At 33.3% G+C, this 11885-nt stretch overlaps 1 protein-coding gene across 1 annotated transcript; it reads left to right on the top strand.

The window, feature by feature from the left end:
- The first annotated feature begins 310 nt into the window (after window positions 1-310).
- On the top strand, window positions 311-2483 carry LOC128210786 (uncharacterized). Its single transcript, XM_052915136.1, has 3 exons — window positions 311-502; window positions 927-1043; window positions 2136-2483. The coding sequence occupies exons 1-3, from the start codon at window positions 311-313 to the stop codon at window positions 2481-2483; spliced, it is 657 nt and encodes a 218-aa protein (XP_052771096.1).
- The last annotated feature ends 9402 nt before the right edge of the window (window positions 2484-11885 follow it).

The raw sequence follows: 11885 nt of genomic DNA, 5'->3' as shown, positions 1-11885 counted from the left end.
ATATTTTGCTAAAACTGTTGTCTGATTTGTACAAAAGTTTAGAATCAAAAGTCATCACCAGTCTGCTTTTCAGAGCAAAGAGTATAAGTCAATTATTTTTAAGGCTAGTATATAAAAATCAAGATAAATGTTATTAAAGTATAAATTACAAAAGCTCGTAAGCTGATCTTCGACATTATGTATTTATTTATTACAACAGAAATGTTTTCAACTATTATCTTTATTTACAATATAAATATTTTGCACTTTCAACCTCATCATATATAATCGCAATTATCTCTTCTAATTTTCAGAGTATATTCTAACGGCAATGGTTGTGTCTGGGGTAGCGCTTGGTGCTATTGCGCACCCAAGACCCGTTCGCTCTGTTGCTGTGGACAACCCCTGTAATATGGTGCTAACAGAAGATCCTATGGAGCCTTCCGACTACATCAGCAGACTAACTGACATACAGACCAGATCTGAGGGTATCGAGCTTGATGCCCAGGGTATGAAGACACAGGTAAATAAACTAGTGTTATCCTTTTCTTCTTTTAGTTTAATTGGTTTACGCATGTAACATTTGAGGCCAATTCAAATAAATGTTCTGAGGTATACAAACAAACGTCCAGAGACAGCTTTGATTATGTATTGCACTAAGTAAGTGTCATGTAATATTAAAATACTTGAAGATGAGTGATTAATAAATACACAGACGCTTATATAAGATCATTTCATTCACACATCATTGTAAAACGGATAACACATTCAAATGTATACGGTTAATATTAAATATGTTTCCGGCTGCTTTACTCAACTGTACATTGAAAATACTGACTTAAAGTTCGTTTGCGCTTAAGTATGGACGTATTAATATACACTTGCTTGTAGAGATTTGTGTATTAGCAATTAAGTACATCATGAATTTTTCACTTGTTTATTTACAGCTAAAAGAATCTGGAAAAGTGAATTCATTTACTGCAACGATTTTGGATGTATACAACTTCATGGATACAGAAGGAATGACCATATCGCAAGATACAATTTCAGTAGCCATAAATAACGTGAGCATATCCGTCTTATATCATGTCATTATATATATATAGGGAGAAGTGAACATAAACTGTTGATTCTTTTGGAAACGTTCGAATGCGAGTTATTTGGATTATCCCGAATATTCGCGAAAGTCAACGTAATATTTGGAAATAACAACGCATTTTTTTACTTCTTTATATAAACTGCATGAATACAGTACACATTTCAAAACATATTTAATACCGACGATCCTGGCGATGTATCCATGTATTCCCTTTTGTGTTGTACTTATCTTGTATGCTGTCGTTTCGCTTTGTGATTTTCGGTTGGTATACATTATGCAAGTAAGCAATTTCCGAACACGATCGGACGATGGTGAGCGATTTGAAAGTATATCATCTTATTAGGTGGAAATACAGAGCTCCCTGTACATTTCTTTCAAATTAAACACGGTATCCTTCATTTCGATATTTATTCATCCTTTGCGGAGAATTAAATCAATCGTATTTATTGTGACACTCTTTATTTTGGAGTAAAAGTGCATCTTCAACATTCCTTCATCACTTATATTTACTTCCAATATTTGAAAACACAAGACCGTGATTTCTGCTGTATATGTCTCCAACCTGAAAGTTATAGCGAAAGTTTGGAAGTTTCCGGTTCTGTGGGTATTGAATTAGTCCCAACTCAACGCTTTCTCCTTGCTTTCATTTCACTCCTTTTAACTACTGAAGATGATAATCTTGATCAAAAAGCACGGCGATGAGCTTCAGATCAAATTATAATTATATCCCGGTAATATTTTTTTAAAAGCAAACACTTAGTCACATTGATCCGGTAAAATATTTTTACTGACGATATACGCGTCTAATTTTATCATTTATTAATGTGATATGGTTGTTTAACAGAGAACGAGCTGTACTCTTATCGTAGTCAAAGTTCACTACTAAAACAAACTAAAGTATTGCATTTCACTTATTATTGTTGATTTTATTTTTAAAATATATTACATTTGTATGATTGTGTTTTAACACACAAATACATGATATTCCGGTAATTTTATAAGTTTCAGATTTAAACTGTCTGATTTATGTTTCTTTTCTTCTATTTTGATTTAACAGCAGGTTGAGGCCTTACAGTCCCACTTCCATTTCCTGTTACAATACATCCTCCATATCCAGGACATTAAGGGCAACCACACTGTATGGACGAACGCCGAAACCTCCAATGCTGAACTTCTAAACGCCCTTGACCATCTTGAGAACCAGATTCGAAGAACAGCATGCAGCGTCGTACTCGCACTTAGAGCCAAAGGAAGTGATATGCCCGAATATGAGCCGACGCTGCTAGACAGATACACAACTTCTACTTTTCCCAATGTTTACAAAGCTTATATTCTGGCGAACGACAGTGTCAAACTTGGCTCCTACCTAAAACAAATGTATGGAGAACTTTCAAAAGCAAACTAGGCTTACTTTAGTAGGAACATTTCAAGGGCGGAGTTTAGAACAGCGCGTTTACGTAACGTTTTCATTCTATGAAGCTCAGCTTAGACTTTTTGTGTTTTCGAATGTGCCAAAACCTAGATCAGACTTTATAATCTGTTTTATGTTCATAATTTTACGATCATCAAAAATCTGTTTGCAAAAAAATTAGGGTAACAAACTGATTTTTATCCTTGACCATTATTTTATTTTGACCGTGGGTCTCTTGTTATTGCACCATCAACATTGCATGAAATCTCATATTTAAATTGTCATAGATATAGTTAACATTGTTTTCTTTTCTCAGGAATTGTATTTTGTTTTGTTTTTCAAAATCTGTTTTACACACGTTTACTTTATATATTTGTTGTTTTTTTTACACTGAATTTAATGTTGATCTATGAATATTCTTGTATAATTATGTGTGAGTGTATTTTTTTGTGTAACTGTTGTTGTGTCAACCATATTTAAACACATGTGATATGTAATACTATCAAACACTTAATGTTTGTCATATTAACGTTGTACTTACTTTTAACATTTTTTATTATTATTTTCTTTATTTATAACTCAAATGTTTTACTAAGTTTTATTAAAGGTTTTTACACAGTAAGGAGTGACTTATTTTGAAGTTATTCTAAATGGTATTTGAATAAAACGTTGTCATTGCAGACTATATGCAACCATCTATATCTATTCTATGAACTAGACCAGAAACAATTAATTTCCAAACGCTACCGGCATTTCATCCGTGTGTCATTAAAGAAGGTCACAATATCATTTGGCTTTAGAGATTGGTACTTTAATTTTCCTGTCTTTATTGAATTCTATATTTGAACACTCCTCATATTATCAATCTAATTGAATGCATACTAACCAATGCCATAAACGTTACAAAAGGTGGTGATATGAAACTGCAAATATTTACACGCCAACATTCATTCCTTAAATGAACTGCCTTTCGGCAACTGCAGTTATCAATCGATGAACGAAACATATTCGAATATGTTCGGATCGCCATTCATCGCATAACAATATATATGGAAATTGTTGATCTTGTTATTGTTTGTATTGTGTCAGCAGGTCATGTAAAATATATATTAACAGTTTAGAATGTGTTTATTTTTGATATGTTAAATGCATTGTTGTCATACGAGCTTCAATTTTACGTTTAAAATTCAAGTGGTTGATGTTTTCCCGCGTTATTGTGACGTCATTTGATAAAAATGTTTCCGGTTCCAGTCGTGTCGGTCTATTAACAAAATGGGAAAGAAAGGATTACTTAAAGATTTTCATAAAATGAAGTATTTTTTTAAACAATTATTGAATAAAATAATAAACATTTGGTGTAAATATAAGTAAGGCACTTTGACCAGCCCAACTGCGTTCATACCCCGATAATGACATCAAGCCCGCAATAAATTCCTTATATATATCGTTTTCAAATTACCATTAAAACGACTATATAAATGCACTTGATATACTAAGTAGGTACATACTCCAAGAGTATACCAAAGTGAACGACATGCATTTTTGTGTTGACCTTATGATAAGTGTGCTTGCCCGCTGTAGTTTAGAGTATTCTTTGTTTTCTGAAAGATGCACGGTTTGAATAAGTAATGTCTCGGAAAAAGCTTTTGATGTTTTATTGTAGACATTTGATTACCTTTTTGGATGAATAGCGTAAAGAGCATGAGGATATCCGTCTTATATTAAGTTATTTAATATACACGCCTTGTAGTCGTTAAGAATTTAAATATCTGAATAAGCCTGGTACAACACACACACGCTCGCACGCACGCACGCACGCACGCACGCACGCACGCACGCACGCACGCACGCACGCACGCACGCACGCACGCACACACACACACACACACACACAAATATATATATAAACTGAACGACATGCTTTTTGTGTTGTCCTTGTAGTAATTTTGCGTGCCCGGCGCGTCAATTTAGTTTAAAGTATTTCTCTGTTTTCTGGAAGATGCATGGTTTGAAGAAGCAATGGTTCAAGGAATTTCAAAGCGTTTTAGGTTTCATTGTAGACATCCGATCATATGTTCAATGATTCTTTCATTAATAAATTCGCTGAAAACAATTCTAGTCAAAACATTGCAGCTGTGTGTAAATTATGTTTGATTTAAAAGTGTTGAGGTGTCAACGCTTCATCCAAAATGTCATGAGTGCGACACATTCTCTTTGCCTTACACAAATGACACCCGAACTGGTTTGTTCCGAAAGCACTATATTGAGAGTGATTCATGGCAGCGGTATCTATATTTTATATACTATTAATATATTTATATTTGTGTTTAGCAAATATATATTGTATTTTTATTTTTTAATAAAGTTTTCTTTGTTAGTTCCCAGAGTAAGTACAATCATAGTGCGATGCTTTTCATTATGAAACTATATGATCATACAGTTCAAAAAGAATTGCTAAAGCAGACTCTGTAAGATTGTAATAGTTTCAGACAATAACTGCATCATATCTTTGAAAAGTTCTTGCATTAGTTATTCTGGATTGTATTCCTTCATCTGCAGATAGAGTTGGGATCCCTTATCATTGAAGTACTTGGGGTTTACTATTAGTTTATTATTATTTGTTTTAATATTAAGTTTTCTCAACAATCCTATAAAGTAATAACGCAAATGTTAAATATCATCAAAGTATACAACAACTTCAGAAAACTTAAGACTAAAGAAAATAAATAATACTTATGTGAAAAACTACAGGAACAAGCTCAGTAGCCAAAGGTATAAACATAAACCCCGTTTAATGGCACAGGGTAAGCACCAATTACATAGAACACATAAACAAAAAATCACAGACAAGAAACATGAAAAAACAGCACAAAACTTCAAAAACTGCACAGTGCATATATTTTTATAGTTTATAGTTTTACATCAATAGTGCATTTGAAATATGAAAGAACACTTCTCTAACTGTATTGTTTTGGTGTATGCAGAATGTCATACCACTTAAATTGCATTATAGTTTTATACATTCTTACAAACTGAGAAGAGATAGATGTTTGTGCACAAGCAGCCTATGGGAAAAATCCAGGACATGAGAAGATGTAATCTGATCTTTATTACAAGACCTAATAATCTGATTCTCTAACATGCTACTTGTAAATTAAGTCCTCGAAAGCTGTTGTGGATTACTTAGCTTTTTACCTCAGGAGTCAGTGGAAGAGTAACAAATCAATCAGTGGGCAATATCTCTGAACAGCCAGTCGTATTACTTTTCCCAGAGTTTGAATCAAAGTCGAACACTCACATATTTTCTTCACTCCAAATTAGTACAATCTGTTTATTGCCATGATTGATAATTTTCGCTTAACTAATTGATTATCTTGTTGATTGTTGAAGCAGAAACTTTACTGCTTAACACAACCACACTTTCCAGGGTGCCTAAACTTCCTTTTCTAGATTTGCCTAATAAAATGGAATATAATCTGTTGTAAGTTATGTAAGTCGAACCGCAAAATGTATTATGATATCCGAAAACTTCCGAAATAAATGAGAGTAATTTACCACGACATTCACTGCTTTACCATAAGTATGATTTTAATCAACCTGGTTTCAGATTAAGTTACAGAATAGTTTGTACCATCTGCGTGTGGTAAAGACACAATTAAGACCGTTTGACAAATAAATTATATCCAAGAAAATGCGTTTTTTTTAATTCCGATTCCTTATTGTTGGTATTCTCAGTATCGACTTCCGTTTCTGGATGATGAAAATTACCGATTGATTTGAAGATTTACTTCCTATATATGATTTTCACAACAGGCTTTCATAGGTTTGAGCAGAAAATTGAAAAGATATATTTGACATAAACATTTGAAGAAATACTACGAAAAATATAATTGTCCCGGCAATATTTTGGGGCGAGTGCTGATCTTGCATTTCGGAAAAAGGTGTTGTAAATCCAACGTACAACTGATCACGTTGTTGTGGCCTTATTAAAATTTAAAATACAAAAATATTTGTTAAATAGTCTTCCAAATGATAAAACCCAAGCATGGGCCGTCCAGGATTTAACGTAAGAGGGTAAGTAACTGAAGAGCGTAACATTTGTCATCCACCAAGCAATCAGAACCGAACTTGGTTTTAATTGTTGGCAGGGATTGATCCTCCAAGAAAATCTTAATAATTTCAAGTCCGAAACCGTGCATTTTAGGCGTATTTTATTACTGTTTTTTTCTTTTACTGAAATAAAAAGTACCCTCAGTCTGGAAGATTTAAGGGGGCAGGCGGGGGGCACCAGGTCCATAATCAGAACAATTTTCATTCCGAAATCGTGCATTGGGGGCGTATTTTGTTACTCTTTTTCTTCTATATTTAAATAAAAAGTAAAATTGGACGATTTAAAGAGAGCAGGGTGGTCGCGAGCCGGGTCTATAAAATGAATTATGGGCTTAATTGGGTACACGACGGTGGTTCAATTCGCAATGAGATGTGACCATGTATTATGAAGACATGAAACATACCTTGGTATAATAAAGGCACATTAAACACATATTTATAGCGATGGAACACCGGCTCATACATCATATTCTATTCGCAGTCAAACTATCCTGACAAAATGAAACATGCAATTCAGTGCATTCTTGCCAACCGTCCCCTTCAGTACTTTCTCTTATCTTATTTTCGGTTATGAAAACTAGACCTTGTTCTAGAACACATATATCAGTAACTGTCATTTGAGTGCCTTTGATGCTTGATAACATACGACAAAACGGGTGTATAAACTATACACGACGCGCAATCCACGTTATTTTAAAATGCTCCAATGCTTCACTTTGTCCGGACCTTTAATTTTGGACAATTCTGAGATGCAAGGGGGACTTCACTCTGTTAAATATAGTTCCTTGTTACCACAGAAGAACCTGACCTGTATTTTATAGTGTTCAGCACTTGTACCAAACAATATTTTAGCCCGTCATTCCTTTTATTAGCATACACCGTATTTTTTTGCAAATTGTCAGTTGAAAATGGGGCTTAACTCTTTCAAAAATAATATCTTTCATGGGTTATCATCTGGACAAAACCGACGACCGACCAAATGAGCTTACTCCTCTATATATACCCTCGCAAACATTGTTTGGTATATAAAAAACACATCAACCCAGTGATTTGTGGCCCGTAATTACTGAGAAATAGTGTGGCGAAGAAAAACACAGAGAAATGATTCCAAACAGAATGATAATCAAATTTATATGAAAAATAATTCCGGATGGCCATTTTGAAACCCACCTTTAAAATGTTATATCAAGCACTATCACCTACTCAAGCCGACGAATTTCATCTAATAATGCTCTGGATATTACGTACAGTGTATTATATACAAGACACCAAAAGGCAATTACTTTGTGAAATATTACCCGAGCAGACTGCCGAAGTTATTGCACAACTACACCATGCACTTATCATTCTTGTAAAGCTACATCAAATTTAATGCGATGGGAAATCCTTTTATGCAGAGCACATCTACTCATAATGTGTAGTCACTGTGCCAAGGGAAAAAGATCCATGCGGTCATTTTAAAGAAACTGGAACAATCCAGCAATGTTTAATGTAGTTATAGGCTCTTTCAAAGTTAATTTGGTAATTAACTTTAGCAAACATATTTGTCCAAAGAAAACAACAGCTGTCACAGGAACGACGAATACCCACAAACGCCGCATGGACATAGGAATGGTAACTATTTATTTTTAAGATCCGATAACTACAATAAAATTTGCTGGATTGTTCCTGTTACTTCCAATCGAAGAAAATCAATTTCAGAGCTTTGCTGCCAAAATATTTAGTTAGTAAGGCCAAAATAAAAAAAAAACTATTTTTTTGCGCGAATGCTTTTATGCTTTACGTCCGGTGTCGAAATCATGCTGTTTTGTCACGCAATCCACAATTCATGTAAAGTAACATCAAATCAATGCGATGGGATTTTTTTTATGCAGAGCACATCCACTCATAATGTGTAGCCAAGGGGAAAATATCCATGCGATCATGTTCTGGAAATAACATGTTGGATCGCAATAGCCATAATATGATTCCGTACAAGGCTATATCTTTAGAGCTACAGAGAAGCATTGTTTTGTGATGTATATACATTTTTGTTTTCATTATCTCTGTTTATTATGGAAATGAACTCAAATAGCACTAGTCACTTGGTATTCTTTCAACAAAAAAACATTACTTTTTCAATAAGATAATACGGAAATGGACAATACGTCGATAGGATATATTTAAATGTCAGTTGACATAATAACATGTCCCTTAGACATAATAAAATGTCAGTTAGACATAATCACATGCAAGTTAGACAAAAAATAACATTTCATTAAGAAAAACTAACATGTTAGTAAGACATAATAACTTGTCTGTTGACCATAAACACATGTCAGTTTGACATAATAAAATAAGAACATAATACAGGTGTAAGTCATTATATTAGACAGTTCTGGCGTTCCGTATGTTTCTATGTACATGTACAATGTGGGTTTTTATCAAGTTGTTTTCATGAGCACAAAAACCACGTATTAAAAACCGATATGTTGCAAAAATGCATACTTCTAACACAACTACAACCGTTTAGTTAATCAAGTGATGCTTTGAAAGATGTACAAAATGGGTTTCTTATTATGCATGTATATATCGTAAAGGGCTTAAAATAAGCACTCATTCTAGACCCATACGTCCTATACGGGTGCACGAGTGCAAATTGAGTATGACATGTAAACGGATCTGCTTACTACGGCTAGCCCTAAAACTACGTTTATAAGTAGATATTGAAATATATACTTAATAGATACGTTGTTTAGAATAATCTTCATATTGTTTTTAATGAAATCCCACCCAAAATGTTCTCATAGAATATAAAGCTGCTGCACAGTCCAGACTTCATTGCTTGTGTAATATCACACTAATATTATTCCTTAAAATGTATATGAAAAACTAAAGAAACAAGCTCAGTAGCCAAATATTTAAACATATATACTGTAAACACATAAGTTAACAACTGTTTTGCTTTACAATTTACTATAAATACCATAACAAAAAAATACCTTATTTATGCGCACGCCAAAATCTTCTATCTGCTTATCGTGTCAATGTTCAAAAGAAGAATAAAGCTCTGTCGATGGAAAAAAAGATAACATGGTAAGAAGCAATTGGGCCGTCGAAAATTGACTTTATGTTAACGTCAGATGCCAATTTCAAAACTAACCTATTAGACAGGAAAACAGAAAACAATAGTATCTTTTCAAACTCTTCGAGATATGTGCAACAAGCGTAAGGGAACCAAATCAGCTAAAGATAAACATTTTCTTTCTTTCGAATACCAAAAAAACCAATCAGCAAGATTACGTTAAACTTAGTAGAATGTTTGGCATGGACTTTCTTCAAAGAACTACAATCGCTTTATACATTATACGGATACTTTACCAGCCTAACTATTTCACTGTGAAGATATCCTACGAGGTCACAAAACGATATAGGCATAGAAAAATATTTTGTAACAGTTGTATCTAAATACTTTATGCTTTGTAGATTCCAACTGTGTTTATGTATTTGGTTGTTTCTCAATTTAGTCGTATCTATTACAGTAAGTGAACGCAAACAATTATTGGTTGGTAGCTTTTGGCTGCTGACTTGCCGTTAGCTTTTTGGTTTTTCAAAACATTTTGTCAGATTGCGGGAGGTTGCGTCCCCTGAAAATTTAGTCAAAACGGCATTGTTACTGAAATATTAATTTACTCACCGGTAGTATTTTCACAGAATCGCGTTCTAACGTAAAATGGCTGATTGGCTAGTTAAAATTCGCCAAATTAAAGATAGATGTTCGTAGGCCACCTAAACAGCTTTCGTAGATCTCCAAAAAAACTTTCTAGTTCGTATGGAAAAAAACTTTGATTAAACAGCTAAAAGGTCTGAGGTACTGCGTATGAAGTTCGTATGCAAAAATACTTCGTACGAAGTTTAATAAAACTGGCCCTTAATGCTGTTTTCTAGGGAAAACGTACGGGAACTTTTCATATTTAACAAGGCAGTGATTGCTGAGCAATAATGTGTCGGACCAAGATAGAACAAGAGAAAAATAATTCAAACTTACATAATGTTAAAATAAATGTGAATAAAATAGTTAGAGCAAAATCCAATATCAACCACCACCTGGTCATTTTGAAACCGATCGTAAAATATCAGGACCACACCTGCTCAAGATTCGTTAAGAATAAACCCAAAATAGCCACCATTTTACCATCCTTAATGCAAATTGAAAACTTTTTATTTAACACATATACATGTATTCACACTTTGAGAAATATCTAAAAGATAAAGCATCAACTGCACAATAACAAAGGGAGATACTATTGTACAAAATTACCCCGGTTATGTTGATGCATAGTTTTAGTCCCCCCACCCCCGATATGTTTTTAAAAATGGGCATAATCTACATGTAGAAACACTGGAACTATCTTTCATATATATACCAATTTAAATTATCATTATTATTAGTATTATTATTATTATTATTATAATAATGGTTTTATTATTATTTTAACAATTATTACAATTGTTGTTACTGTTGGTGTTTTTTTTATATTAATAAATTAATATTATTATAGTTTCCATAATATAAGAGAAGTAGTAGTAGTAGTAGTAGTGATAGTTGTAGATATAGAGGTAGAGGTGGTGGTGATGGTAGTAGTAAAAGTAGTTGTATTAGTAGTAGCAGCAGCAGCTGCAGCACTAGTAATAGATCTGCCCGTTGTGGGAGTTGTTTTATAAATAACAAAACCTGCCTTTTTTGTGAAATTTTGAAAAAACAAAACACAGATTGTTAAAAGAAATAATTTAAATTTGGAAGGTGTTTTGAGTACTTAGCAAAGTTTACGAAACAAGATAATAAAATTATGTTGTTGAGGGAGCATTTGCACTCTTTCATACAAGTGCTACAAGGAAAGTACTAGTTTCAGGTGTCATACACTCAACATCGTTCAAACAATGGCTTGTTTCTCTGTGGTTTTTTGCGATCGAGTCAATGAATGTATTCGTATTTTTGTAACAAGGAAATGAATTTATGTCACTGTATAATTGACAATCTATCATCAAAACCCCGCTAGAAATAGGATAGTCTTGAACATATTTGCACATAACGCATGCATATGACCGTAATAATTAAATTGGAATTTCAACAAATCTTTGATTAAATATTTCGATGTAAAAGTTGTTCATTCACACTCTTAAATATGTAGCGAAGGATGTATGTTTCACTTATATTGCATCTCAATCTAAATAATATTATAAAAAAATGAAGCCATTCGATTTTTTAACTTCTCATCTTCTCACTTCGTATTGATTTAAACCTTA

The sequence above is a fragment of the Mya arenaria genome, chromosome 12 (assembly GCF_026914265.1).
Source record: "Mya arenaria isolate MELC-2E11 chromosome 12, ASM2691426v1".
Lineage (NCBI taxonomy): Eukaryota > Metazoa > Mollusca > Bivalvia > Myida > Myidae > Mya > Mya arenaria.
Note: the sequence above shows the minus strand (reverse complement) of the source record. Positions and strands in the feature narration are given on the sequence as shown.

Excerpts from the sequence above, each read along its gene's own strand:
- LOC128210786 (XM_052915136.1), top strand. The coding sequence starts at position 311 with ATGGTTGTGTCTGGGGTAGCGCTTGGTGCTATTGCGCACCCAAGACCC. Across the intron at positions 503-926 it reads CCCAGGGTATGAAGACACAG|CTAAAAGAATCTGGAAAAGT; the intron begins GTAAATAAACTA and ends GTTTATTTACAG. Across the intron at positions 1,044-2,135 it reads TTTCAGTAGCCATAAATAAC|CAGGTTGAGGCCTTACAGTC; the intron begins GTGAGCATATCC and ends TTGATTTAACAG.